Source organism: Triplophysa rosa, linkage group LG2, assembly GCF_024868665.1.
Source record: "Triplophysa rosa linkage group LG2, Trosa_1v2, whole genome shotgun sequence".
Taxonomy (NCBI): domain Eukaryota; kingdom Metazoa; phylum Chordata; class Actinopteri; order Cypriniformes; family Nemacheilidae; genus Triplophysa; species Triplophysa rosa.
This window is the reverse complement of record NC_079891.1, coordinates 22,175,359-22,202,680: the sequence shown is the minus strand read 5'-3', so window position 1 is coordinate 22,202,680 and position 27,322 is coordinate 22,175,359. Positions and strand designations below refer to the sequence as shown.

Here is a 27,322-nt window from a genome sequence, read left to right as displayed (position 1 = left end):
ACAGGAAGTTAATAATCCACTGACAGGTAGAGGTTGGCACAGAGAGCTGGGTAAGCTTGGGCAGGAGGAGGTCTGGGATTATGGTGTTGAAGGCCGAGCTGAAGTCTACAAACAGGATCCTGACGTAAGTCCCTGGTCTGTCTAGGTGTTGTAGGATGTAATGCAGTCCCATGTTTACTGCATCGTCCACAGACCTGTTTGCTCGGTAAGCAAACTGGAGGGGATCAAGAAGTGGTCTGGTGATGTCCTTCAGGTGGGCCAGTACAAGTCTCTCAAATGACTTCATGACCACAGATGTTAAAGCAACAGGCCTGTAGTCATTAAGTCCAGATATTTTGGGTTTCTTCTGTACAGGGATGATGGTGGAGCGTTTGAAGCATGAAGGGACTTCACACTGCTCCAAAGATCTGTTAAAAATATTAGTGAAGATGGGCGACAGCTGCTCCGCACAGACTTTCAGGCAGGAGGGTGAGACATTGTCTGGGCCTGGTGCTTTTCTGATCTTTTGTTTGCGGAAAAGCTGGCAAACATCCTCTTCGCAGATCTTAAGTGCAGGTTGAGTGTCAAGAGGAGGTGTTAATGGTATAGCAGAGATAGGGTCAGGGCGGGTGTGAAGGGGTTCACACCCGCGTGGCTCACGGGCTTCCTTCTGCACCGAAGCATTACAGCTATCGATTTTTAACAAAACAGACCTACTCAAATGTATCTAACCTAACTATTTTCACTCGTTATTGTCTAAAAAACTTTCAATCAGGAGACGTAATGCCGAGAAGCTCCCGCGGAGTGAAGAAGAGGTGGAGTTACGAGACAGTTGAAGTGTCCAATGGAGTTAAGAGATTTGCTCTCAAGCTATTTTCAACACTTTAGATTGGTTAATAATTTGTAAAAATAACAGACCCACATGGGGACTGACCAATAGCATCGATTTGTGAAAAAACATGAAATTGACCAAATTTGGACATAGGAGGTTTCAGCCCGACAGCGACGATGAATACATTGCATGCTTACATGTGTTGAATTAGCATATGTGGGAAAGCAGATGGGTTTGTGTAGCTGTTTTGCAGTAAAACAGTAAAGAAAGGGAGTGTGCATTTCACACACAGCATGCACCACACAGACTCTCTGTTGAGTCTCACTAAAAAATATTTGTCCACAACTCTGTATGACAGCTCAATATTAAAGTTTCATAAAAACAACAAAGGATGTAGGTGATGATCTGACAGTGCATGTCTAAACATTTCTATTCCAAAGCTGAGCATAGCACTTACTAAGGGTAAACAAAGCTTCGGAGTGGTATGAAACCTGCCATAGTGATTCCAGTCTTCATTTTTTTGCATACGAAGGCGGTTGTTAGATACTCTCCTCCTCTCATCGGTGGGGCGGGAATCTCTCCGTCAGGTTTCTGCACTGGAAGCGCATCTCGTGCAAACAGCAGCTTATTTCAGACGCGAGCGCAGCGGGAACAGCACCAAGTTCACTCAGAAGAAAAACAGCCTAGGCTACACATCTTATTGTGGATTTTTTATCAAACTGTTTCTGACTACATATAGGCCTATCTTTAAAGTTTCCTCTGAATCAAGTGTGGGACAGTTTACCTCGTAACAGGTGAGACATTTTCGTCGTTTTTAAGTAGAACATTTGTCACATGTTGAACACGAACAGGGTTTATATTTTATATAGCCTATGTATTAAATGATAAACCTGCACAGGAAAAGCGATATGTTTTTTTAAATAACAAGCCATAGGCTACGTTGTAGGCTATTTATGGTTTATAATACAGACATTTTATACTATATGTTTGTTCATGTTTTAATTGGATTTTCCTAAGCTTTGCATGAAAGCTTAACAATAGTAAAATAATGCATTATGCTTTATAGTTCATGTGTTTATAAATAGTTTAATGTTCATGCCCACATGTGTTCCTCGCGGTTTCTCGTGCATGGCTGTGTGTTAATTGTAATGCTTGAATTGAATTTAACACGCGAAGTAAACATCTTTTTGATTTCAACTTATTCATTTGGATTTTAAAATGTTTTCTATTGTCCCATGGTTAGGGTTAAGCTGATGCAGTAAGTTAAATATTTTTATCAACATTACCATTCGGCTATCCTATTAAATAAACCAATGCATCACTTTTGATTGAGCAAACGCTGTGACATTTACGAGGCATTATTGCCAGTAGGGGACAGCACATCTCAATGTGTTGTCAAGCCACTGAGTACACTTACAATACAATATGTTTTGTATAGTTATGATAGTATTTCGAAAACAGTCATACCACGACATACAGTATTGCGAATTATGTTTACTTTTATATTTAAAAAATATATTATTTTATAGCATTCAGATTTCAGAAATAAGTTTACAGTTTATTTTTAGTTTAATCTTCCAACCAGGATTAGGTGCTTCTAGACCATTGTTTTTCACTTATCATTTCCCTCTGATTTTAGGGGTAAGTTATGGTTAGGGTTGGGGTTTGGTGTGGGTTTAGGTTTTATTTATAAAAATGTTGTCCTTATAGGTCAACAAAATATTTTGCCCTGAGGACATCAACCACTTGGCAAAATCAGGTCGAGTTAGGCAGCTGCTATATATTGTAATCCTCATTGACAGAACAGAATAATAAGGCTCCTATTTTGAGTTTACTTCTTTGTGTTTGGAAACATGGCACTCCAGAGTCTTTGGCCATATCAGAAAAATTCAAAGTTTTGATATTTATTCACATAAATATCTATCACTGTGGTTACAAGCAAGGGATACTCCAGGTAATCGCAAATTTGCAATCCACTTTTGGTGTTTCCTTAGCATCTCTTATGAAAATCGTTCTGTTTTGATGTAGAAAAACTTAAGATACTTGGCTTTGGTAAAAGCAGATTATGGTTGCATGAGAAATCTTGTGGCTGGAAAGATTTTATGGGATTTTTATTTTATGTCATAGCTCATTTTCAGACTTCAAGTTCGATGTATTAAACACTAACATGGCCATAGCGTTGAAATATTTACATATTTCTTTTTAGATTGTAATTCAAAATCAGAAGATTTACCGAAGATTATCTGTCTATTCTGTGAAAAAAGTGTTCATAGGTTGTAGGGATTGATGCATTATATTATCATTAGCTTTACACTAAAAAAATGGTGTTCATAGAACTTAAATGACAGCAATACGTTGCATGGGTTTTTAAAGATGATTTAACCCTTGTTCCCTATTTTGGACATTTTTGTCCATTTCAGTTTTCTTTGTCATTTTGGCTGTGTTTATACAAACCGCATACATTTTGCAAAAGGTGTGTATTTTTATTGGAATTTTAATATTTTGCTCTATTTTTCTTTCATAAACGTTTTTTAAACTAGGTATATACAATTGTTACACTCAGGTCCATTTGGACAAAAATGTCCTCATTGAAACCCATTTAAAGGAGTCATATTGCACGGCTAAAACGAATATTATTGTTTGTTTTAGATGTAACACAATGTGTATGCACCATTTAAAGTTTAAAAAGCGTTGTATTTTCCACATACCGTGCACGTTTGTATCTCCTCTTTTCCCTGCCTCTCTGAAACGCGCTGATTTTTTACAAAGCTCATCGTTCTGAAAAGCGAGGTGTGCTATGATTGGCCAGTTCACCAGTGCGTAGTGATTGGTCAAATACTGCAAGCATTTCACGGAAATGTAACACCTCTTACCATATTCAGAACATCAGGTTCCAAAGCAATTGTACTGACAGGCGATACAATGAGATTTACAATTACGCCCACCTTAACTACGTGTAGATTTGGGCGGTCTTAGTCAAATCATGTTACGAAGTTAAGTAGATTCGCCGGGGTGTGGTTACACGAGGCGTTTCAGGCAAGTCTGGTTGAGCATTCGCTTTTAGATAGAATGCATCTTTTGTTCCCACACTTTCATTTGTGCAATTGTATGTGTCTAATACATGCATGGGAAACTTATAATAGGGTGACCATATGAGCCATTTCTCCCGGACGCGTCCTTGCCAGGATTTGGGTGCATCTTCCGGGAGTCGCATTTGTCAACCACATTTGTCAACTTTAAAGTTGGTAAAAGTAGAAATATATATATATATATATATATATATATATATATATACTGTATATATATAATCAGGGTTTGTGGACATGGACATTTTTATCCATTTTGAATTGTGATTTTTAGAAAATCTGACACTGCTCAAAAAATAATAATGTGATAAAAATCATGTTGTTGTTAATTCTTAACATATCCAAGACTGTAGTAATGAAAAAATCGTTTCACATTTAGTATATGGAAAATATTTAGAATTATTCATTTTTTTCATGAAAAACAACAGGGTCACCATGTAAACAAACTGGTATTTAAAGGGTTAAAATTCTTAAAATGATTCGGTAGTTATGATAACTAATTCTAGTGAAAAAAAATGTCATTGAAAGTGTGAAAATATGGATATATAATATTTTTATGACTGTTTTTGGACATGGACATTTTTGTCCATTTTCAGCCTAATGGCCTGTCCACACCGGGATGATAATCGCGCGCGTAACTAAACATAGGGCGCCAATGTGAGTGTGCACACTGACGGGCAGAACGCCAGGCGTAAAAGCATCTTTTTCTTTTAAAGGGGTCATATGGCGCGAATACGTGTTTTTCTGTGTCTTTGGTGTGTTATAAGTTGCCCATGCATGTATTAGACACGTAAAATTGAAAACATTTTAAAAATTAAAGTGTCGGAACAAAAGATGCATTCTATCTAAAAGCGAATGCTCACCCAGACCTGCCTGAAACGGCTCATGTAACCACACCTATCTACGTCATTGCGTGGTATGACTTGACTAAGACCGCCCAAATCTATACGCAAGTAAGGTGGGCATTGTATCGTCACCGCCGCAGCCATGCCGTGGAGACGCTGTGTGTTTCGTTGCGAAAAGAAAGCCTCTTTGTTTGCCCTTCCAGAAGATGAGACAACTAAAAACGAATGGTTACATTTAATTTATAATACTGTTCCAAAACAGTACAATCCGAATATTCAAGAGTGTGCAGCGCATTTCACAGATCATTGCTTCATGAACCTGGAGAGATCAACGCCGGCTGTGCTTCAGATTCACAGCATGTAAGTATATTTTCATTTGTAGCGCATTTTGTTCCTTTGTTTGATCTGCAAATGCAGACACGCGCGCAACGTGAAAAAATAATAATCAGTAATTACGTTCCAACCAGAGGCAACAAATGTCGTGTTTATTATGGGGTTTATTGTCTTTGTTGAGTCGTGACGAGACATGGCGTAACACTGGTTGATCACTAATGGCAAATCTTTATAATGTCTTATATAAAAGGTAAAACGGTTAGCTATAGTTTTTAACTATTTAACACAATATATATTTTTAAAACCTTACCAATCCTTTACACCCTGCTCAAGTCGCGCTGGCAAAGGTGATGTATCGGCTTAATCATCTTCATTTTACGGATCAGATTCGGGCTCGAATTGATAAGGAAAGTACCAATGACATTTTAACACCTGTCAGTACAATTGCTTGGGAACATGATGTTCCGAATATGGTAAGAGGCATTACATTTCCGTCACATGCTTGCAGTATTTGACCAATCACTATGCATTGGGTAACTTACCAATCATAGTGTAACGCCCGCATCACCTGATGAGGGGAGATGTGAATAATTAATAAAACACAGACACGGAGCTGCTGCTTCACCATCAGAGTCTCTGTATTTTTTAAAACAGCGCCCCTCCTCCCCACACAAGTGAACACTCACCAAGGGAAAATAATCGAGCCATCAGCATCGTTCAAAGCTGAGCAGGGAATATCAATCATCACAGACCAATAAAGTACATTCGAAACCAAAATTTAGAACCACTACACTCTCCCCTTCAAAATAAATGTTGTCCCAACATTACGGTTACACCCCCCCCTTTTTTTTTTACACTTATAATTCATTCCCCTCAGTATGTATATAAACCTTGATACTGGTAGCAATGTACTTGCTGATAGGGTGGTACTGGGGGAGCCCATCGGTTCAAGTCCTGCAATCCATGTTGATTTAGCTGAAACGTTCCTGGATTTCCATACCCTATACCATAGCATGCCGGTGTACCAAGATAATCATAAGTGAACATTTTTGGGGGCCTCCTCTCTCTCCTTGGCAACCTACACCCCTGTTCTCCTTCCATGGTACCCTCACTCTGATCTGGTCCATCTTCTATTTCACCATGTTGTTCCTCAAACTCCACGCTCTCACTCTCATTTCTTTCCTGCTCAGGTTCAGTGGCTTGTATAAGTGGCAAATTTGTCTCGTCCAACTCATTATTTCTCTCCACCGGTTGTTGGTGCTGGCCCACAGGCAAGTTTTGCTGATGATGGACCACAGGTAAGTTTGCTTTCGCTGGTTCCATGTTTCCTCCCACAGGTTGCTGATGATGGACCACAGGTAAGTAATAATCGCCACACTCATCATCTTCCTCCTCTGAGCTAGAACCCTGCCTTACAACAGAGATTGGTTCCCGAGTTTTCCCTTTTGTTCTGGGCTGTGGTTGGAGTTCCCGTTCCAGAGGTAAGTAGTCGCACGGTAACAACAGATTTCGGTGTAGGACCCTTGACCTGCCTTTTCCTCTCTTTCCTCTCTCTTCACTTCATAGACCGGGCCCTCTGATCCCACACGGCGAACAACTGTGTGTATCACTTCCTCCCAATGATTTCGCAGCTTCCCTGTGCCTCCTCTAGGTGTAAGGTTTCTCACCAGCACACGATCTCCTGGGTGCAACACCGAGCTCCTCACTTTTCCTGCGCCACTTCTTTTGTTTCTCTCCGATACCCTCTTATTGTTATCCTTGGCAATCTCATATGCTTCCCGCATCCTTTGACTCCATCTCTTTACATATTCCTGATGGTCCGCAGTCCCTCCTTCTGGTGTCAGCCCAAAGAGTAAGTCTACAGACAATCTGGGCAAACGCCCAAACAGTAGATAGAACGGCGAGAATCCAGTTACCTCACATCGTGTACTGTTGTAGGCAAAGATTAGTTTGTTCAACGATTCTTTCCAATTGGACTTCTGTGTCTCTGTCAAGGTCCTTAACATCTGAAGCAATGTCCTATTGAAAAGCTCCACCTGTCCATTTCCTTGAGGGTGATATGGAGTTGTTCGTGATCCCACAACACCGCAACTCTTCTTTAACTGAGACAGCAACTGGTTTTCGAACTCGGCTCCCTGGTCATGGTGAATCCTTTGTGGAAATCCAAATTTCAATGCATAGTCATTAAAGATTCGTTCAGCAACGGTTTTGGCCGTTTTTGATGTGGTGGCGTCTAATCCACTTTGTTGGCATGCGAAGCATTTCCTAACTCGACTTGGAGGGGGCTGATAACGTCGAGCCGGAACCCATTGTGGCTGCTGAACTGTCCCTCTCTGCTGGTCATACGGCTGCCAGTAGTTTGGGGTTGAGTACTGAACCTGTGGGGAAGCCATATTAGTTACTGCCGTAACTGGCAGAGGGCATTGAGTAGACATTATATGAGGCTGTTTAATGGATTCTCTCATTTGAGAAACTTCTGCGCTGAGGTCTTTGAACAGCGCCATCCCTGAACGCACTTCTCTTAGCTCGGCTAAAATGTCAAGGTCATTTTTCCCTGAAGTTTTTGAACATGGTGACTTCTCTTTCTTCTCGATAGCAGTGTCACTGGGTTGGACGGCATGTACTTTGGGGACACATGACTGGACAAGTTTCTTTTTGTTTTGTCGCTCGGCCTCATGGGCACATGCCTGATTTACTTTATCAAAGTGCAGTTCATCACTCACTTCAACTTGGGTCAAATAGGGTCGTAGGTCACCCCTAATGCTGTCGTTCTGCAGACCTGTGAGGACATTATGGAGAAACATACTCTGGACTAACCTTGGATCATACTTTAAACTTGACTCGGCTTCCTGGGATGCAAACAAAATCTTTTGTCTTAAATCTAGACAGCGGACAAGAAAGCTTTGTGGAGTCTCCTTGCTGCTCTGCACCTCTGAAGTAAGTTGTTTATATAGCTCTGTCGCACCTCTTTCTTGGAAATGAGCGCGGAGTATCCGTATTAGTGTGGGCAGGGTGAGATTTGGTTTTCCCTCCAAGTAACTACGAAGCTGCATGCCCGGTGCAATTGCTCGTATTACAGCATCAACGATCTCAAGCTCAGCAATCCCTCTGCTCAATCCGTGTTCAATTTGGTGAGCTAGACTGGAGAAGGTGAGTTTATCCTTCTGCCCAGGTTCGCCTATCTGGCCAGATATCTTGAACTCTCTATTCCATGTTGGCATAACTGGTCGAGTCGAGGCTGAGTGCCAGTTTAATGTAGCATTTTGTTGTGAGTTTTGCTGTGTGTCGTAGCTTAGCTGGGTGTTTGTGTGGGGTGCTGCACCAACACTCTGTTGTGTGCTTGCAACAACGTTCTGTTTCTGTTCAATTAATTTTCGCAAGGCTAATTGCAACATGTCAATTTCACTTTGTAACTTTTCCTGTTCGGTGGCCGGCACTGCTGAGTCTACAGTCACCTGCTGGACCACCTGTGCTGTCTGCTATTCTGAGGTATATTTACTACCCTGCTGAAGTTCACAAATTTTGTCTTGTACATGCAGAAGTTCTGACATACCCTCATCTTCCAGTTCTTTTAACCCCTCCCTCTCAAGATGTCTCACAATAGCAGAAATAACAATTGAGCGGCTTTTGTTGTCAACATGTTCGCTCTCTGCAATATCCAAAAAGTCACACAATGTCACCAGATTTTCTCTTGACAATGAGTACAACGCTCCTATCACTTCCAGTTTTAAATTCTCCAACTGATCCATGGTTCGATTGGGCTCTGAGTGTGTGCAGTGATTTACAGAAGAGTAATCTTAGCTGATTTGGAAGACGACCTCGCTCCAGGTATCAACGATCAACCTCAGTGGCAAACTTTCCCTCCAAACTCAACATGGACACTAGACGTTCCCACTCTGCTGTTCCAAAGAGCCAGAAATTAAGATGAATGACACTGGAGGAAGACCATCAATTGTGGATGCGACCTTCACTGCATTTCATCCCAGCGGTGCCTCCAAAATGTAACGCCCGCATCACCTGATGAGGGGAGATGTGAATAATTAATAAAACACAGACACGGAGCTGCTGCTTCACCATCAGAGTCTCTGTATTTTTTAAAACAGCGCCCCTCCTCCCCACACAAGTGAACACTCACCAAGGGAAAATAATCGAGCCATCAGCATCATTCAAAGCTGAGCAGGGAATATCAATCATCACAGACCAATAAAGTACATTCGAAACCAAAATTTAGAACCACCACACTAGCACACCTCGCTTTTCAGAGCGATGAGCTTTGTAAAAAATCTGCGCGTTTCAGAGAGGCGGGGCAAAGAGGAGATACAAACATGCACGGTATGAGGAAAATACAGCGTTTTTGAACCTTAAATCGTGTATACACTTCACATTACATCTAAAACAAATGATAATATTCGTTTTAGCCGTGTCATATGACTCCGTTAAACGCCTCGGGCTCGTTTTTTTGGTTTGATGCGCCGCGTTAAAAACTGGCCTTCCCATGAGATTGGTGCTTTTGTTCACATGCCTGCAGCTGCTGAAGTTACAGTAAAACAGGACTCTGTGGCTCTCAAGCACAAAAGCACAAAACTCTTGCCGAGCACACATTGACGAAGAGGAAGCAAGATGAATTCTTCTTCTGTGTGACAAGTGAGTGTCAGAAGCATAAAGTTGCGCAGCGCCACCTTGTGTACAGGGGTGTTTCTGTTTTTCATTAAGCGCCATCTATGTCAGGGAGTGAATTTGCACGTTCACTCGCCAGTGAAAATTGTTTGGGTATGAACGCCGAAAAACGTCTTGAAAAACGCTGGCGATAAGTGTGTGTGATTATCATCCTGGTCTGTACTTACCTTTAGTGTGAGTTTTTTGTAATCTTACATTGCTCAAAAACTAACAATGCATTAATATTATTGTTGTTGTTGATTAATAACATATTAAACACTGTAAAAAAAATCAGCTTCACATTTAGTATGTAGAAAATATTTAGAATAATTTTTTTTTCTTAAAAAACAACAGGATCACCATGTAAACAAACTGGTATTTAAAGGGTTAAAATTCTTAAAATGAATGAATGTTTGGTAGTTATGATAAGAACTGATTCTAGTGAAAAAAATAAAGTCATTGAAAGTGTGAAAAAATATGTACTGTATATACAGTATAATATTTTTATGACCGTGTTTGGACATGGACATTTTTGTCCATTTTCAGCCTAAGTGTGAGTTTAAATTAATGCACAAGGGTTAATCTTCTTAATAATCATGAGTACATTTTCACAGAAAAGGTTGCCGTACCTTAACAAGACATTGTGATAGTGCTGTAACTCTGTCTCACTGTACTTGTTAGAATAGGGTGCCACATAGTGCGATATATTGCTTATTGACAGTAATAGCAATCTGGCTGTGTGCAGATGTTCCATCAGTCAATTTTAAATTGCCTATGTTTATATTTTCATAAGTCATCCCTGGGCCATCTCTCCAGTGTGTGTGAGACTTCATACTTAATGGATCAGTGTCTGTGAGCTATTAAGTGCTTGTGAACTTTTGACTGGAGTCCCAAAGCACAAGGGACTGAGCTGCGCATGCATAAACTTTCCAGACACATTTTTAATATCACTTCATAATCCTGAGAGAGCAGGATTAAATTATATCTTGTTATTAATGCAAGTCATTGTCTTGACTCTGTGTTTTAAAAACACAACAACATTTTCTACAATAAAGGAATGTAAAGGGATTAAATATTGTATTATAATAATAATAAAGATCTGGTGCACCAAGCATGCCCACCTACAGTAATTCAAGATTCATTATCGTGACTAAGACTAAGACCACCACCATTAACTTGCTTGCCGGTTACATTCTTCTCTTTTACAGTATATGTTTCGAACTTTCTCATTCATCTTATTTAAAGGCAAGAACGGAATGTACACTAGGACTTACGTCTAAAGCCTGGTAAAAACTTTGCACCCTGGTAAAAAGGTTCTCATCTAGCAAGTCGGGGTTATTATAAATACATACATAGTGCATGACACTGTGTTATTTAGGAGACCTTGGATGAATCTTTTAAGTATTTGTTGCATTTTTTTAAACAAATTCCTAAAGTATTAAAGATTGAATCATCCAAGGATGAAGAATTACCCAGCACTTATAACTTCTGACTTTGATGTTATCGTGAGTGAACTGCTTTGTTTGAACGACAAGTAATGGCAAAATAATAATAGTCATTTTGTGGTGCTCCCATTTGCCTTTTCTATTATTTAACTCCTTTCTCTTTTGCATCTGCTGTTCAGCCATTCAACCCAAAGGCCATTATTTTAAAAATAAAACAAGCTAGAATAGTTGAGTGTCAAACTCATTCTAATTTATAACTCAGATGATATCTGCTCACCCTACCTGCTGAAATATGAGGCTGGGGAAGGTCACATCCTTCAGAGTCCACAGCAACATTTCATCAATTCTGTAAGACAAGAGTGATCAGTACAAGTTCTGTCAAAACAGACTGTAAATAAATGATGCATGGCAATTTATATGTAGATATAAAATGTTGATCATGAGGATGGCAATTTCAAATGTATTTTTGAATGAAGCTCTTTTGTGAAGAATTGTAATGATTTAATTGCTACATTATCTCATCTGAGCTTGGTCAGAAATGTAAAAAATGTTATAACCTTTATGAAAACCCTCAGATGAAAATTATTTTTATAACTTTGTCTATTTGAAATTTGTCTCCAGTCTGAATCAACCTGACATAAAACACAGCTGGAGAACAAATTAATTCAGATTAATGAATGGAGTCTGCATCTGAAGATTCAGCCCCCTCTGTGTTTGGGACTCTGGAATTATTTAAACACAACCAGTCGGCAGAAACCCTACAACACTCTAATCATGGCTGGGTTAAAAACAACCCAATTGGCAACCCAGCGCTGGGTAAATATTGGACAGAACACATGCTGGGTTAAAGTAACCCAGCACACTGGGTTACACATTTTAACCCAGCATGCTGGGTTATTGAAAAAACCCCAAATATAGTCATTTTAACTATTCATGTGTTTAATTCTGTGTTATTCTTGCTGGGTTATTCTTAATTTCTCCTGTGCTTCATTGTCAATCAAGACAATTGACATTTATTTAAAAAAAAAAAATTTTTATTTGACTGTAAAAATAATTCTTAATAAAAATTTAAACTTTTACAGTCAGTAGCAGCAATATTTATAGATTTGCTTAAATAAAAGAAAATTGTTAAATTATAATAAATAAAAATGTTTCATATCAAACATTAACAAGCATTATAAATTATAAAATTAAATTAAAAACATGTTAATAAATAACATTATAAATAACTAATAAACATTTTCCACAATATGTAGCAACAAATAACAATTAATAAAAATAACTAAATAAATAAAAATATGGCTAATATCAAACACTAGCAGTATAGATAACACGAATGAATAAAATTCTGCACAATTACATGTTGCAACAGACCTATGTCACATATCAATTAGAACAATTATCAGTGAATTAATAAAATCATTCATGAATCAGTCAAATTTGAATTCTGAATCAGTAAAAACATTAATGTGTAAATGTATACTTTCACTGTATTTAAATTAAACGAATACAGATATTAACAAAAACATCAAGGATAAAATAAAAGTTAAGTTATTCCTCAGCAAGCAAAGAGCAGCGAAGAAATCGAATAGCAGATAATTCATTCCCCTTCATTTGAAAAACAACAGTCTGGAGAAATTCCCAGGTAGAAGCGCATTGCCTGGGAAAGTTAACATCAAAACACATAAAATGCGTTGAAACATACATCAACAGCTGAAAGCAGCGTGGTTTGTTCCAGAACTTGTCCATTCAAAATGACAAAAGCCTGAGATATATGCCGGATGTTTCCCATGGCGGAACAAAATGAAAGGGCTTCGTTAATTCTGTCCGATGAAGAAATTCCACCACGTTTGGTCCAATCTATAAATAAGAAAACCAAATGATAAAATATCAATACTCCGATACACTTAGCACTGTGTCTTGACATCAGGTATATATGCAAGTAATTGAAATGTTTGGTTTAAAACGGAGGGAGCAATATAATTGACTGGCCGCTTAATGTCCAGAGTGGACTCCGAGAGAGGCGTTCCTGAACCGGGAATGCTGGACCGCGCTCGCGGGGCACTCGCCGGTTTGACTCACTTTTAGTTCAATTCTCACTAAAGTTCATAGACTTAGCTTACATGTGATGGGGTTAACTAAAATTGTATTAATTCGCAGTGTCGCGCATCTTAACAGGACTATGCGAGTCAATTTATGTAATGGCGATCTGAGGTAACAGTTGCTGGTCATCTAAGTTACATCACTAATGTTAGTTAAGACACTGTTGCCTTGCAAAATGTTACAAATTCTGCTCATTTCAATAAATATTTACTTAAAACGTAAAAAACGTACCTTTAAATTGCTCCAACCAGTGGCTTTGCCCCATTGTTCTTTATAAAAATGAAAGTTGCGTAGTACACTCAACGTCTTCAGGGCGGGAAGCGCGTGAGCCTCTTCAAACAACCCAGCGGTGGGCAAAAACAACCCAGCACATTAACCCAGCGGGTTTAACCCAACACCTGGAAAACTAAAACTACCCAAAAAGTGTGTAACATGTGGAAAAATAACCCCAAAAAACAACCCAACGGACTCAACCCAGCGTTATGGGTTAAAAAATAACCCAGCCATTTTTAGAGTGAACACAGATGGGTTTGTCTCTCTAGTGTATTTTTTTAATCAAAGGTGTAGCAAACTTTTGACCACTTTACAATGTTTGTTAAATCAATTACCTTTTAAGCTTTAGTGCAGTGGTTGTCAAACTTTTCAGATCAAGTACCACCTTTATTAAAATGAGTTGTTCAAAGTACCACCTAATGACCAGCATAGAAAATCACACGAATAAACACTCATACTAGTAGAGCTGTGAATCTTCACTTGCCCCATGATTAAATATAGACCTTGTCCTCCAATATTATTAAAGGGGTCATATGGCATGAACACGTGTTTTTCTGTGTCTTTGGTGTGTTATAAGTTTCCCATGCATGTATTAGACACGTAAAATCGCACAAATTAAAGTGTGGGAACAAAGGATGCATTCTATCTAAAAGCAAATGCTCACCCAGACCTGCCAGAAACGCCTTGTGTAACCACACCCCCACAAATACGTCAGTTCGTGGTATGAGTTGACATAGACCGCCCAAATGTATACGCAAGTAAGGTGAGCGTACCTGTCAGTACAATTGCTCTGGAACCTGATGTTCCAAATATGGTAAGAGGCGTTACATTTCCATCACACACTTGCAATATTCGACCGATCACTACGCACTGGTTAACTGGCCAATCATAACACACCTCGCTTTTCGGAGCGATGAGCTTTGTTAAAGAGAGGCGTGGCAAAGAGGAGATACAAACATGTATGGTATGTGAAAAATACAGTGTTTTTTTTTACCCTAAATCGTGTATACACATTGCATTACATCTAAAACAATCGATAATATTCTTTGTAGCCGTATCGTATGACTCCTTTAATAATACACACACTTTATTTTATTTGTGTTTTTTGTTTTGTTTTCCAATTTAGTCAGCAGTAATAGTGGACACAAAACACTTTTCTGTAGTGCACTGTAAACAGGGCTCTGTAAATGACTCTTATGGGGGATTTATTAACTTTGTGGGTCCTTGCAGAAAGACTACAAACCTGTATTAAAAACAGACAATGTGGAAAGAATATTATAAGAAGTATAAATATATGCATAGACATGCAGAGAACAGCTGTATAACAAACAGATATCCAGAGATCAGATTATAAATGGGACAGGTTAAATATGTGTAAAATGTGCTTATAGTCTGTTTTAAGTACGTCTGTCTTGTTCACTTTCTATTAGACTCGCACTTTACTGCAGCGACTCTTGTTAAAACGGCGCTTCGTTGATTTAATCTCGAATGGATGCAGACGTGCTTGTTGAATTAGTGCTTTACAGCATTAACAGCAACAGCTTTAAACAGCGGTTCAAGTTCAGAAATACATAAGAAGCTTAATTTACACGCAGCTCATCGGAAGAGAGACTCACAAAGGTACTGTCTGCTCCTGCTCTGTGTTTAAACTGCCTCTGAGTTACGTCATTGATCAATGATAATTGATAAATAAACAATAATTCATTACTATTACATCATTAATAACTATATTAAAATTGCAAATAGGCTATATGACATGTATTCCGTATTTATCGATCATGTATAACATTTGAAATTGTATTTAAAACACGAAATAAATATATAGAGTTTTTTAATTTCCCGTTGTGTCACGTACCACTAGGGGTCTCTTCAAGTACCACATGTGGTACACGTATATGCGATCAATTTCCCGCCTAAAGTATTGCGGGCATATTTAAAAATATAATAAGCGTAAATCAAAAAGTAAAAACCGCGAATTAAATTATATTGCACAAAATTAATACATAAAGACAAAGTTGTCAAAATCGCACACAAAATAATGTTTTCCTTGGTTGTTTTACTCATTTTTGTGTTCTCTGATATTTTCTGCTTATATTTCATTTTTTCAACGCATATGTTATTTTTTCCCTCGCTTGTTTTTCCACATTCTGCGCTTGCTTTTCCAAATGCTGCAGTTCGAGTTTCATGGTAAATGGGGCGGGCTTTAGCATCACCATTAGTCCACTAGTTCTAGATTGACAGCTCCTCCTCTAGCCAATCAGTCGAAAAGTGTGATGACGTCACTCCAGATGCGACTCGCGGCATACACTTTTTTTTATTCACTGCTTAACAATTACAAACAAATAAAAGAGATACATAACAATTCTAAATGTACATATAACCAGCTTCAGGTTGAGCTTACAATAATAATTACTAATTGAAGCAAAATAAATAATACAGATTTAAAAGAGGCTCAATCAAATTAAATTAAATTCTTCTAAAAGTGAAATCACAGTAAGGGCTTTCGTATTATTAACCCATTTTAATGGGCTATACAATTGTTTTATTTCAATTAACCATTGAGTGAAGTTGGGCTTTGATTTATAATACCTACATTTATGAATGAAAAATTTTGCCAGACAAATTAAAAAATTAATAAGCAAAACTAAATGTTTGTTCTCAACAACAACAACAAAATTTAACCATCCGCACAGTAAGGGGTGGAAACACAATCTCCCTGGATTGCAACCAGTCTTGCACATCTCTCCAAAAAGGCTGTACAAATTCAAACAGAAAGAAAACACTTTAAATATTTTTTTCACAAAATACACAATCATTTACCTCAAAATTAAATTTCCATCTTAAAAACTCGTTTGTGGCATAAATGTCATTTATAATTTTAAAGTTAACTTATCCTTTGGAGGAAGAGGGAAAGACAAATACATTTTTCTAATCTTTTTAATATCTAATGTATCAATTTTTTTTAACAAGTATTCTCTTTTAATGGGGTTTGGGTAACATGCTTTTAAAAAGAAATTCCTTACAGCTCTATTTGTACATTTTTCTCGCGGCATACACTTGAAGGTGGATAACCGTCAGCTACAAATCCTGGACAATCACACAGGTAATTGAGTGTCAGATACACTTCTTATATCTGTTATGAGCAGGGGCGGACTGGCCATCTGGCATACCGGGCGTGTTCCCGGTGGGCCGCTAATGTATGGGGCCGGAACGGAGGCGTTGGCTGCTAATGTATGGGGCCGTAACGGACGCGTTTGCCGCTAACATATGGGGCCGTAAAGGAGGCGTTGGCCGCTTAGACGGACGTATTATAAATGTGAATGCACGCAACGCAAATGCAAAAGACACGAATGCATGTCAACCCCCATACCCCCACCCCCATCAACAGATTAGGGCTGAACAGAAAATGCCAGGGCCGATTTTTCTTCCTAGTCCAGCCCTGGTTATGAGTATTCTCTGCCAGGTCTATTAAGTAATTTATTGTCCGATTCGACTATATAGTCCGTTAAGTTAACATAACGTTACATGTGTCCTGTTAGCTGGGTTTGGTTAGCGGTGCTATAGTTAACAGTTACTCTATTGAGTTATTTAAAATGATTGGCTGTGTATTTAGAAAAAAAATTCTGAATTTGTGTAAATGCCTAATGTTGCTAGATCATGAGAATGATTATGCCATCTTAACTCATTTAGACGAGCACATCATGTAGCGTCTTTTCTCACAGTAGTGCATTAAATCCGTATTAAGTGCTAATTGAACGTATTGTTATTGGGGAACAGATGCGTTATGTTAGTTTTGTGAATTTTGCTCAAGTGCAAGGAATTACATCAAACAACATGAGATTACACTGTGTGTACATTGAAAACGGTCTGTCTTAATAGACAAAAGGTGTAAAAAAGATGGAAATTGTATAAAGAAGAATCTTACCCCAATCAGCTTTGAAACCAGGTGTCCATGTTATGATTAAAAACACACAGAACAATGCATACTTCATTTGCATATTTAATTTATCCTAGGACCTTTTGAAGCAGACAGCACTTGAGGACTCATGGAGGAGCAAAACACTGGAGTAACAGTCCCTCAAGTGGATGCTATCATGAAATGGCTCAGTTCAGGACAACCAATTTTGTGCTGCAGCCTGTTGAAAAACATACTTGAAGCTTAAAGCATAAGACTATAATTAATGTAATTTGTGTGTCATTTAACACCATTATAAAGGTGATTATGCTTATAGCACACAGAAAATAAAAGATGTATTCTAAAATGTTTGTATACTCCATTTTCCCATTAATAATAGTAAGTGATGTGTGAATTAACACCTTTTGCCTGAAAATAAAATAAAAGCAGTCACTTTCAGAAGGCTTTATTTAAATAACAATGTCAAAATCTTACAGTAATGGTAGACAAAGAGTGACCAATAATAATAATAATGGAAAATAAAATTTACGAGATTTCCACCCGACAGCAATGATATCTATCTTAAATCAAAAGTAACTCCAAAATTCAAAATAAGACGGAACATAAATAATAGAATACAAATATAAAAGTCCTTAAGAGAGTGAGGTGACCCAGTTTCTGCTTCTGCTGCATCTTTTCTGAGTAAAAAGCAAGTGTCACTATACAGGAACGTAACGAGAGACTGGTTTAATAGAGTATTTTGCAACAACATAAAAAAAGAGTAAAAGTATTACATCTACAAGAGAATTGTCTTTTTTGGTGGTTCAATGGTGTGTTTTTCACCATCTTAAATTGATGGCCATGCACTTGAATTAGATGGAGCTATTCGTTGCTGTTCTTATGAGGAAAGTCATATCTTGGATAGCCTGTGAGTAAACACATTTTAAATGTAGTATACAATGCAAAGCCCACCTCTACATTTTTTGAAGGAAATATTTAAAAGTAGCTTAAGATCTTCCTCTTTACCAAAGCCGTGGAACTCTCTCTTGCACTCATTTCAGGAGAAATGTGGCTGAGGACGTAGTCAACATCGTGCTGGAAAAAAGGCAAGTCGGTAGAATTACAAACTGGTGTTCAGAAAACAACGCTGGTAAAGACATTTAACTTACTGTGTTGTCTCTTGCATGTCCAGCAATCCATACAGTCGGATGTCTTAATGCAAGAGGCGAAGCACTGATGCAACCCAAAATGTTGCATTGGTAACAGCTGCTTTCCTAGAGAAAAACAAGTGACATGAACTATACAAAGCAAAACTACTAACCAATATCTTTTGAATGTGTTTTAGTTGTAACAATTATTGTAAACTATTTTAGCATAAGGGCCTGTCCACACCAGGATGATAATCGCACGCGCTTTTTCGAGATGTTTTTCGGCGTTCATACCCAAACGATTTTCATTGGTGATGAGCTGAGTGACTCCCTGACATTAGATGTCGCTAAATGAAAACGTCTCAGTTACGACTGTAACCTCCATTCCCTGATGGAGGGAACGAGACGTTGTGTTGAGAGACAGACTGGGGTTTGATCTTGAGAACCTATCATCTCCGAGAGGAATTTTAAAACCCCAATGGGCTTGGCGAATGGCACACGCACGCCAGTCCCCGCCCCGTGCATACGGGTATAAAAGGAAGATGGCGACGGTCATTCATTCACCCTTTGGGCTGAGGAACCTGAGAGGTATCTCCCGGTCCCTGCAGTGGGTCGGCGAAGCGTTGTGGCATGAAGAAACAACGTCTCGTTCCCTCCATCAGGGAACGGAGGTTACAGCCGTAACCGAGACGTTCCGCTTCAGTCGGTCTCTCGACGTTGTGTTGAGAGACAGACTGGGACCTATCTTTACACGCCACGGCGCTGAGCCATATCACGACCTCAAGCGGAGCGACACTGACTGGACTAGCGAGTCACAAGTGAGCGCTACCGCAAGAACTAATCTTCCAGTGGGATCAGTACTAGTAGCATACTGAGAAGCTTGTACCGACGGCCATCACGGGCGGTGGTGTTCGTCTCTAGTAGCGAGACGCTGGGGAAACACTGCTCTCCTCTTTGAAGAGTGTTACGGAGGCCACATCCTACCACAAGGGGAGGTTACATGTGGAGACACCAACATGGTCTCACCAGTGGGGAGAACAACATGTGAGAATTTGTGTCAGCCCGGGGGGACAGAACCCAGGTGGGGTAACCACCGGAGGGGAGGTCACAGGTTCACTGACAAGGGAACCAGGAGTGAGGAATTCAACATACGGGACGACCCTGCAGGGGAGTCACTACGTATAAGACAACAGTCCTAGTATAGGGGTCCACCTGAGCAGGGGCGACTCTACCATTACTGGATTTGGTTACAACAGACCGCTCCGCACGGTCTGTTTACCATAATGCCAAAAATGCTTAGTGATGGATGGAATGCCTGTACTTCACCCTAAGGGGCGAAGTAGGGAGGCTAGATAGCGCGCTAGACTCACCTGGAGAAGGTGCTTTCGCAGGAGTACACCCAAACCAGATGCCTGTCTTATACACTGGTAGCGTGTAAGACACGGGCTGACACTGGTTCCACGGGGAGGTTGTAAAACCTCGCAAAGGTACTGGGCCAACCCGCATTACAGATGTCTGCCAGAGAGGCGCCCTGAGCCAGTGCCCACGAGGAGGCCATACCCCGAGTGGAGTGGGCTCTCACTGCAAGCGGGCACGGGCGATCTTGGGACTGGTATGCCAAAGCAATGGCATCCACAATCCAGTGCGCCAATCTCTGTTTGGAGACAGCCCTCCCCTGGTGCTGTCCCCCATAACAGACAAAGAGCTGCTCAGAGTTTCTAAGGCTCTGCGTGCAGTCCAAGTAGAGGCCCAGTGCGCGTACTGGACACAACACGTTGGAGGTTGGGTCTTCCTCCCCACAGGGGAGCGCTTGCAGGTTCACCACCTGGTCCCGGAAAGGAGTGGTGGGAACCTTGGGCATGTAACCGGGCCGGGGTCTTAGGATAATGTGAGAACTACCGGGCCTTGTGAGAATTCAAGGCACCCATGGGACACAGAGAATGCCTAGAGGTCCCCCGCCCTCTTGATAGAAGCGAGCGCTATCAAAAGTGCTGTCTTCATCGTGAGATGAGGAAGACTGGCGTCTCTGAGGGGCTCGAAAGGGGCTGTACCAAGGCCCTGCAAGACCACATTAAGGTCCCAAGAGGGTACGGAGTGCGGTCGAAGTGGATTCACCCTTCTCGCGCCCCTAAGGAACCTGGTGACCAGGTCATGTTGGCCGAGAGACTTACCCTCCACGAGATCGTGATGAGAGGCAATAGCGGCTACATACACTTTCAACGTGGATGGGGAGAGGTTACTCTCTAGTCTCTCTTGTAGGAAGGCCAACACTGACCCGATCGAGCAATTCCGTGGGTTGTCCTCGCGGGAAGGACGAGAAGAGACGCCTATTGGCACCTAGTGGCGGGGGCTCTAGCCTGCAAGACGGTCTCTCTGACCACCGGCGGCAAGCCACTCAAGGTCTCCTCGTCCCGTCCAGGGGCCAGACATAGAGATTCCAGAGGTCTGGCTTGGGGTGCCACACCGTGCTCTTCCCCTGCAACAGAAGGTGCTTCGTCAGGGGAATCGGCCAGGGCAGAACTGTCATCAGAGCCACCAGGTCTATGAACCAAGTCTGGCTGGGCCAGTAAGGCGCAACTACCAGTACTTGATGTCCCTCTTCCCTGACCTTGCACAGGAGCTGTGCAAGGAGGCTCACTGGGGGGAAGGTGTACTTCCGCCTGTCCCGCGGCCAGTTGTGTGCTGAGGCATCCGTGCCAAGGGGTCCCTCGGTCAGGGAGTACCAAAGCGGGCAATAGGTGGAGTCTGGGGAGGCAAACAGGTCCACCTGCGCCTGGCCGGACAGCTCCCATATGAGCCGGACTGCGCGGGGATGGAGTCGCCATTCTCCGCGGGGCGTCCCCTGACGAGAGTTGTCTGGTTCAGGTCGCCCGGGATAAAAGTGGCTCGCAGGGACTTGGTCACCTGCTGACTCCAGAGGAGGAGGCGTCAGGCGAGTCGTGACATCTGCCGTGAGCGTATGCCGCCTTGGTGATTGATGTATGCCACGGCAGCCGTGCTGTCCGACCGGACCGGCACGTGTTGTCCTGCACGAGGGGCCGGAGCCTCCTCAGTGCCAAAAGGACATCCAGCAACTCTAGGCAGTTGATGTGCCACAGCAGCCGGGGACCCGTCCACTGCCCCGATACTGCGTGCCCGTTGCACACGGCACCCCACCCCTGCAGGGAGGCATCTGTCATGACCACGACGCGCCTTGAAACATGCCTGAGCTGAACCCCCACTCGGAGAAAGGCCAGATCTCACCAGGGGTTGAGGGTGCGAAGACACTGAGGCGTTACCGTAATGCGCCTGGTGCCGGTGTGCCACGGCGTACAGGGAACACGACTCTGAAGCCAGTGCTGAAGTGGCCGCATGTGCATCAACCCGAGAGGGATTACCCTTGTCGAGGACGCCATGCGCCCCAGGAGCCTCTGAAAATTTTTCAGCGGGATCGCTGGAGTCCACCTAACCAATTTCAGACAGTTCAGCACCGACTGCGCACGCTCGTTGGTGAGACACGCTGACATACGTACAGAGTCTAGTTCCATACCGCGATAAGAGGAGCTCTGCGCTGGGGAGAGCTTGCTCTTTTCTCGGTTGACCCGTAGGCCCAGACGGTCTAGCTGCCAGAGCACGAGGTCCCTGTGCGTACACAACACATCTCGCGAGTGTGCCAAGATAAGCTAGTCGTCGAGATAGTTGAGTATCCACACGCCTTGCTCCCTGAGGGGCGCTAAGGCAGCCTTTACGAGTTTAGTAAAAACCTGAGGAGACAGGGCCAGACCGAAGGGCAGGACCTTGTACTGATACGCTCTTCCCTCGAACACGAAACGCAGGAACGGTCGGTGTCAAGGGAGGATGGAGACGTGAAAGTACGCATCCTTCAGGTCGATTGCCACGAACCAATCTTGGTGACGAACTGAGCCCAAGATGCGCTTCTGCGTGAGGCGCAGATCCAGAATGGGGCGCATCCCCCCCACATTTTTTGAAGGGTGGCAACCTCGTCCTGAAACACGGGAGCGTTCTTCCCTCGAACCAAGGTGTGGAGAATGCCCCGAAACTTGGGCGGGCGCCTGGTGATGGAAGTCTAGGTCTACCCCTCCAGGTGGCAGCTGTCTGCGGGCACAGGTGCACAGCGACTGCACGCTCCAGCTGGGGGATCTCGACATAGCCTTTGGTCTCCCTGCCATCCAGGGAAGTAACAGCCACCGAGCCCGCTACTTGAGCTTGACCGCCCGGGGCGAGAGCTCAGAGAAGTCTTCCGCATCTGATGCCAGGAGGTAGCTGTCCGATGCAATGACAGAGAGTTCGTCCTCATCTCTCTGTGGAGTCTGCCCGCTATGGGACGGTGGTGAGCCAGGTGATCATCGGGGATGAGCCAGGTGAGCGTGCTGGGGTATGGGTGGTCCGCGAAGCTGAAGTTGATGGAGCGACATCCATAGGAACCCCCAAATCACCCCCAAACATGTGACGCAGGTGTCATGCCCGTCTAACTCAGGAATTAGTCTGTCACACCCAAGGACACAGCTGCGAGACATGCTCGCAACTGTGAGAAATTTTCTCTTTTAGGTCTGTAGCTCGCTGCCGAGACGCCCAGGGGAAGTCCGCTCTCAGGAGGGAGAAGTCCGCTGCTCTGCATTGTAAGTCCAGCAGTATGAAGAGTCTCGAAGAGATAACGCTTGACAATCATGTGCCATGCAGGTTCCGAAGAACAAAGGATGAATGAATGACCACCGCCAACTTCCTTTTATACCCGTATGCACGGGGCGGGGACTGGCGTGCGTGTGCCATTTAAAATTCCTCTCAGAGATGATAGGTTCTCAAGATCAAACCCCAGTCTGTCTCTCAACACAACGTCGAGAGACCGACTGAAGGGGAAACAGAATTACCCCAGTACACAAGATGGGTCGGTGTGCACACTCACATTGGCACCCTTTGTTTAGTCATGAGGAGTTAAAAACCGACGATAAACGTGCGCTATTATCGTCCCGGAGTGGACAAGCCTTAAAAGTCACCATGCAATCAAACAGGAAAATTCTAAGTGTTTTACACAGTGTTGCAGTGATTTTTATAAATGATTTATCTGTGCACACCATTATTTTTTTCAAAATTAATTTGCACCTGTAATCTTTAATCAAAAACATTAAACTCCTCTCACCCTCTCAGCAACAACTCTTCACCACATAACGTCAGCAACAAAAAAGAGGTAGGACTATACTGACTGTCCAATGGCCGGGCATTGGATAAACCAATCATAAAGGGAAGGACAAAATAAAGCCCCGCCCTACTTTTTTTTTTCAAATTTCAGAAGCCGTTTCACTTGGAGATACGGAAAAGAAGTCAATCGCAACTTCCGTTTCATGGTGACTTTAATACTGCAATGTAAATTAAAATGGGTCTACTTATGAAAGCATTGCAATAACATTTAGTATTTAAATGGCACAGTTATCCTGGATAACGTTTATTACTGATAGATGGTTCCAGACAGAATTTCTCAACTGTAGTCAACTACCTTCACTCAGAAAAGTGTGAGATATCGTGAGAAAAGACGCTACATGGTGTGCTAAATGTGTTTGAAGATGGCCATATTGTTCTTCGTTATTTTGAGTATTTGAAGCTGCAGTAGCTATTTTATTAGTTTTTTCCTTTATCCTTAGAGAGACCACTGTTGCCAATATCAGAGACTAGGAAGGTATGTAAAAATGACAGTAAATGCACATGGACCGAACCTTGAATTTCACCCATTTACAGACACCACATCGTATTCTTTTGAAATGTAATGTCCTTTGTCGGATTAAAATGAATAATTAATTTTAAGGCTGGTGTGGCATTTCATTTCTGACATTATACTTAAATAATTCAGTAAAAGCGTCTGTAATGCTGTCCTATACTAAATGTTGAACGGGCATGAACTTGTAATGTACACCTTATTTTACATATGTCCTTTAAACCATTTTTTAGGTAAAAATATGTGAAATGTGCAGGATGTAGTGTGTATGCTGTACATGCACACTAGTTCCTTCGCATTTAAAGTATTTATGTGCACATTTAAAGTTTTACCTTCTAATTGACATTATCTTATCAAGCATCAAAAATCAGTGCAGCTGTAAGGAAACAAGAGAATTTAAGATTGCAAGAAGCTGCATAAAATGCATGTGCTTTATTTCCTGGATATTTCATTTATACAGTATGTCGCACTTACACAGAACATAAAAAATTATATGTTAGCTAATGGAATAGGTTTATACACTATTATATTAATGTGTAATAATGTGAATAAAACATTTAAAACAATCATGTGATGAACATATGGCACAGCACTTGGGAGCAGTAATGTACTCACAATAATGTGAAATAAATTGTCTTGCCAGTATCAGCATTACTAATGTATCCTCTCTGAGGACGAGATCATCCTCTAATATAACACCTATTGTCTACAATTTCATTGACTCACGTCACATACTGTCTGTCATATTCTCATTCTCTCTCCACAGAGATAAGATGGCGTTAAAACTATTGGACCCAAACTCCACTGCATCACCAACATTCTTCTCCACTGTGGAAAATATCCACAATGTGTCTGAGAACTCCACCTCCTCTCGTCTATATCGTTACTCAAACGTCACCTATGTGGACTTTTACCTGCATGAGCCCTTGGTGTCTGCTATCTTTATAGTGTCCTACTTCCTCATCTTTATAGTATGCATGGTGGGAAATGGAGTGGTGTGCTTCATTGTGCTAAGGAGCAAGAACATGCGTACAGTCACCAATCTTTTCATTCTTAACCTGGCCATTAGTGACCTGTTGGTTGGCATCTTCTGCATGCCCACAACATTGGTGGACAACATCATCACAGGTAAAAAATCTAGAAAAGAACAACAATTAAGATAAATCTCCTTTATGCCAGTTTAGATAATAAATATGAATAATAATAATATTATTAATAGGGCTGTGCAAAAATATAGATACATGTAACTATTCCGATACTGTATCGATGGTGATAACTCTACTATAGATAGATTTTTTTAAATCATGTCATATACATACGGCCAAAAGTAAGTGGAAGCAAGCATGACGAAAAATATAAGAACGTTTCGAGCTCTCAGAGCTGATGTGTGGGTGTGCTTTGGTTTTAAAAATAAGTCAGGGAGTAATGAGTTATATAAAACAAATGATGTTTGTAAGCTTCGCAAGTCATGACCCACCAAGTCACTTGGCTACTGCAGTCCATAAGACAAACAGTTTATTCCCAAAAGTAACAATGACATTTATTGTGCTTTCACCGATGTGACACCAGCGTAGATGAACCAGGAGTTTCATACTGCCCACGCTCATTATTTTTACTGTAATGCACCACAACAGCCAAGTGACTTGCGAGACCCACCATATTATCCTGAGCTACCCACTTGAGGGGCGCAACCCACAGTTTGAGAACCTCTGATCTAAAGGTCCATGCATCGCACATCATGGCCACTCTGCAGAGGTAAGAGATTTTACAGAAAACCCCAGGTGATGCACAGCATGTTGTGTTACTAGCTCTACTTTTAATTTTTTTCATTTAAAGTATTGCAGTATATCGCAAATGTGTATCATATCAAAATATACAGTATAGCAATATATTGTATCATGACCATCTATCGTGATATGTATTGTATCGTGAGGCACTTGCAAATACACAGCCCTAATTATTAATAGTTTGTTTCCTAAATTTACACACCATAGGACACATTTACAGTTTATTTGTTAACATATTAGTCTTATTTAGTTCAGATTACTGTGGATATTTTCATACGCATTTTATACACATTTTATCAGCATTTCAAGAGCATAGGTTTGGGTTTTATGCAACTAATCATGGATGATTGTGTAATTTGAATTCTATCAAGTACACCAAATTTTACAGAACAAGCTCTCCCATGAGCTCCCTGAAACTGCCCTATTCCCTTACTTCACAGCGACGACTATTAAATTCAGAAGATTCTTTTCTGAAATTACTACTGTACCAACTGCTCAGTGGCTTCTTTTGGCAGAAATGAAATTTTTCGTTAGCATCATTTTCATTCCTTTCATCTGGTTACCATGCAATCATTACAAACTTTAGAACCTCCAGAACATGTTACACTTCAGAGAATCCACAATCAATATGGACCTCATGGAGCTGTCTGGAAAACTTCTCTCTAATCCTACACACCAGGATGTGTTACCTCGGCGCACAACGTCTTGGTTACAGATGTAACCTCAGTTCCCTGATGGAGGGAACGAGACGTTGTGTCGAGCCGACAGATGGGGTTCGCTCTTGAGAACCTATCGACTTCTGACTAGTTTAGAAAAGGCCAATGAAATTGGCGAATGAAATTTGCATGCCGGACTCCGCCCCCGGATATCCGGGTATAAAAGGGAGACGGCGTGCTGCATTCATTCACCTTTTGGTCTGAGGAGCCTGAGCATCCCTCGACCGCTGCGGCGGGCAGCCAGCATTGTGGCAAAAAGGACACAACATCTCATTCCCTCCATCAGGGAACGTCTCGGTTACGTTTGTAACCTCGGTTCCCTGATGGAGGGAACGAGACGTTGTGTCTAACCGACAGATGGGGTTCGTCCTTGAGAACCAATCGCTTCCGACTTCTCTAGAAAAGGCCAATGAAAATTGGCGAATGAAATTTGCATGCCGGACTCCGCCCCCGGATATCCGGGTATAAAAGGGAGACGGCGTGCCTCATTCATTCACCTTAGTTCTGAGGAGCCTGA

General features: G+C 41.5%; 1 protein-coding gene across 2 annotated transcripts in view; it reads left to right on the top strand.

Annotated features, from left to right (window-relative positions):
• The first annotated feature begins 1,408 nt into the window (after positions 1–1,408).
• The window catches only part of LOC130570664 (neuropeptide FF receptor 2), a 53,563-nt gene continuing 27,649 nt past the window's right edge, over positions 1,409–27,322 (top strand). For both annotated transcript variants that reach the window (XM_057361044.1, XM_057361053.1), the window contains exons 1-2: positions 1,409–1,605; positions 25,069–25,430. In XM_057361044.1, coding sequence (XP_057217027.1) covers positions 25,076–25,430 — 355 coding nt within the window. In that variant the 5' untranslated portion in view covers positions 1,409–1,605; positions 25,069–25,075. The remainder of the gene's footprint in view (positions 1,606–25,068; positions 25,431–27,322) is intronic.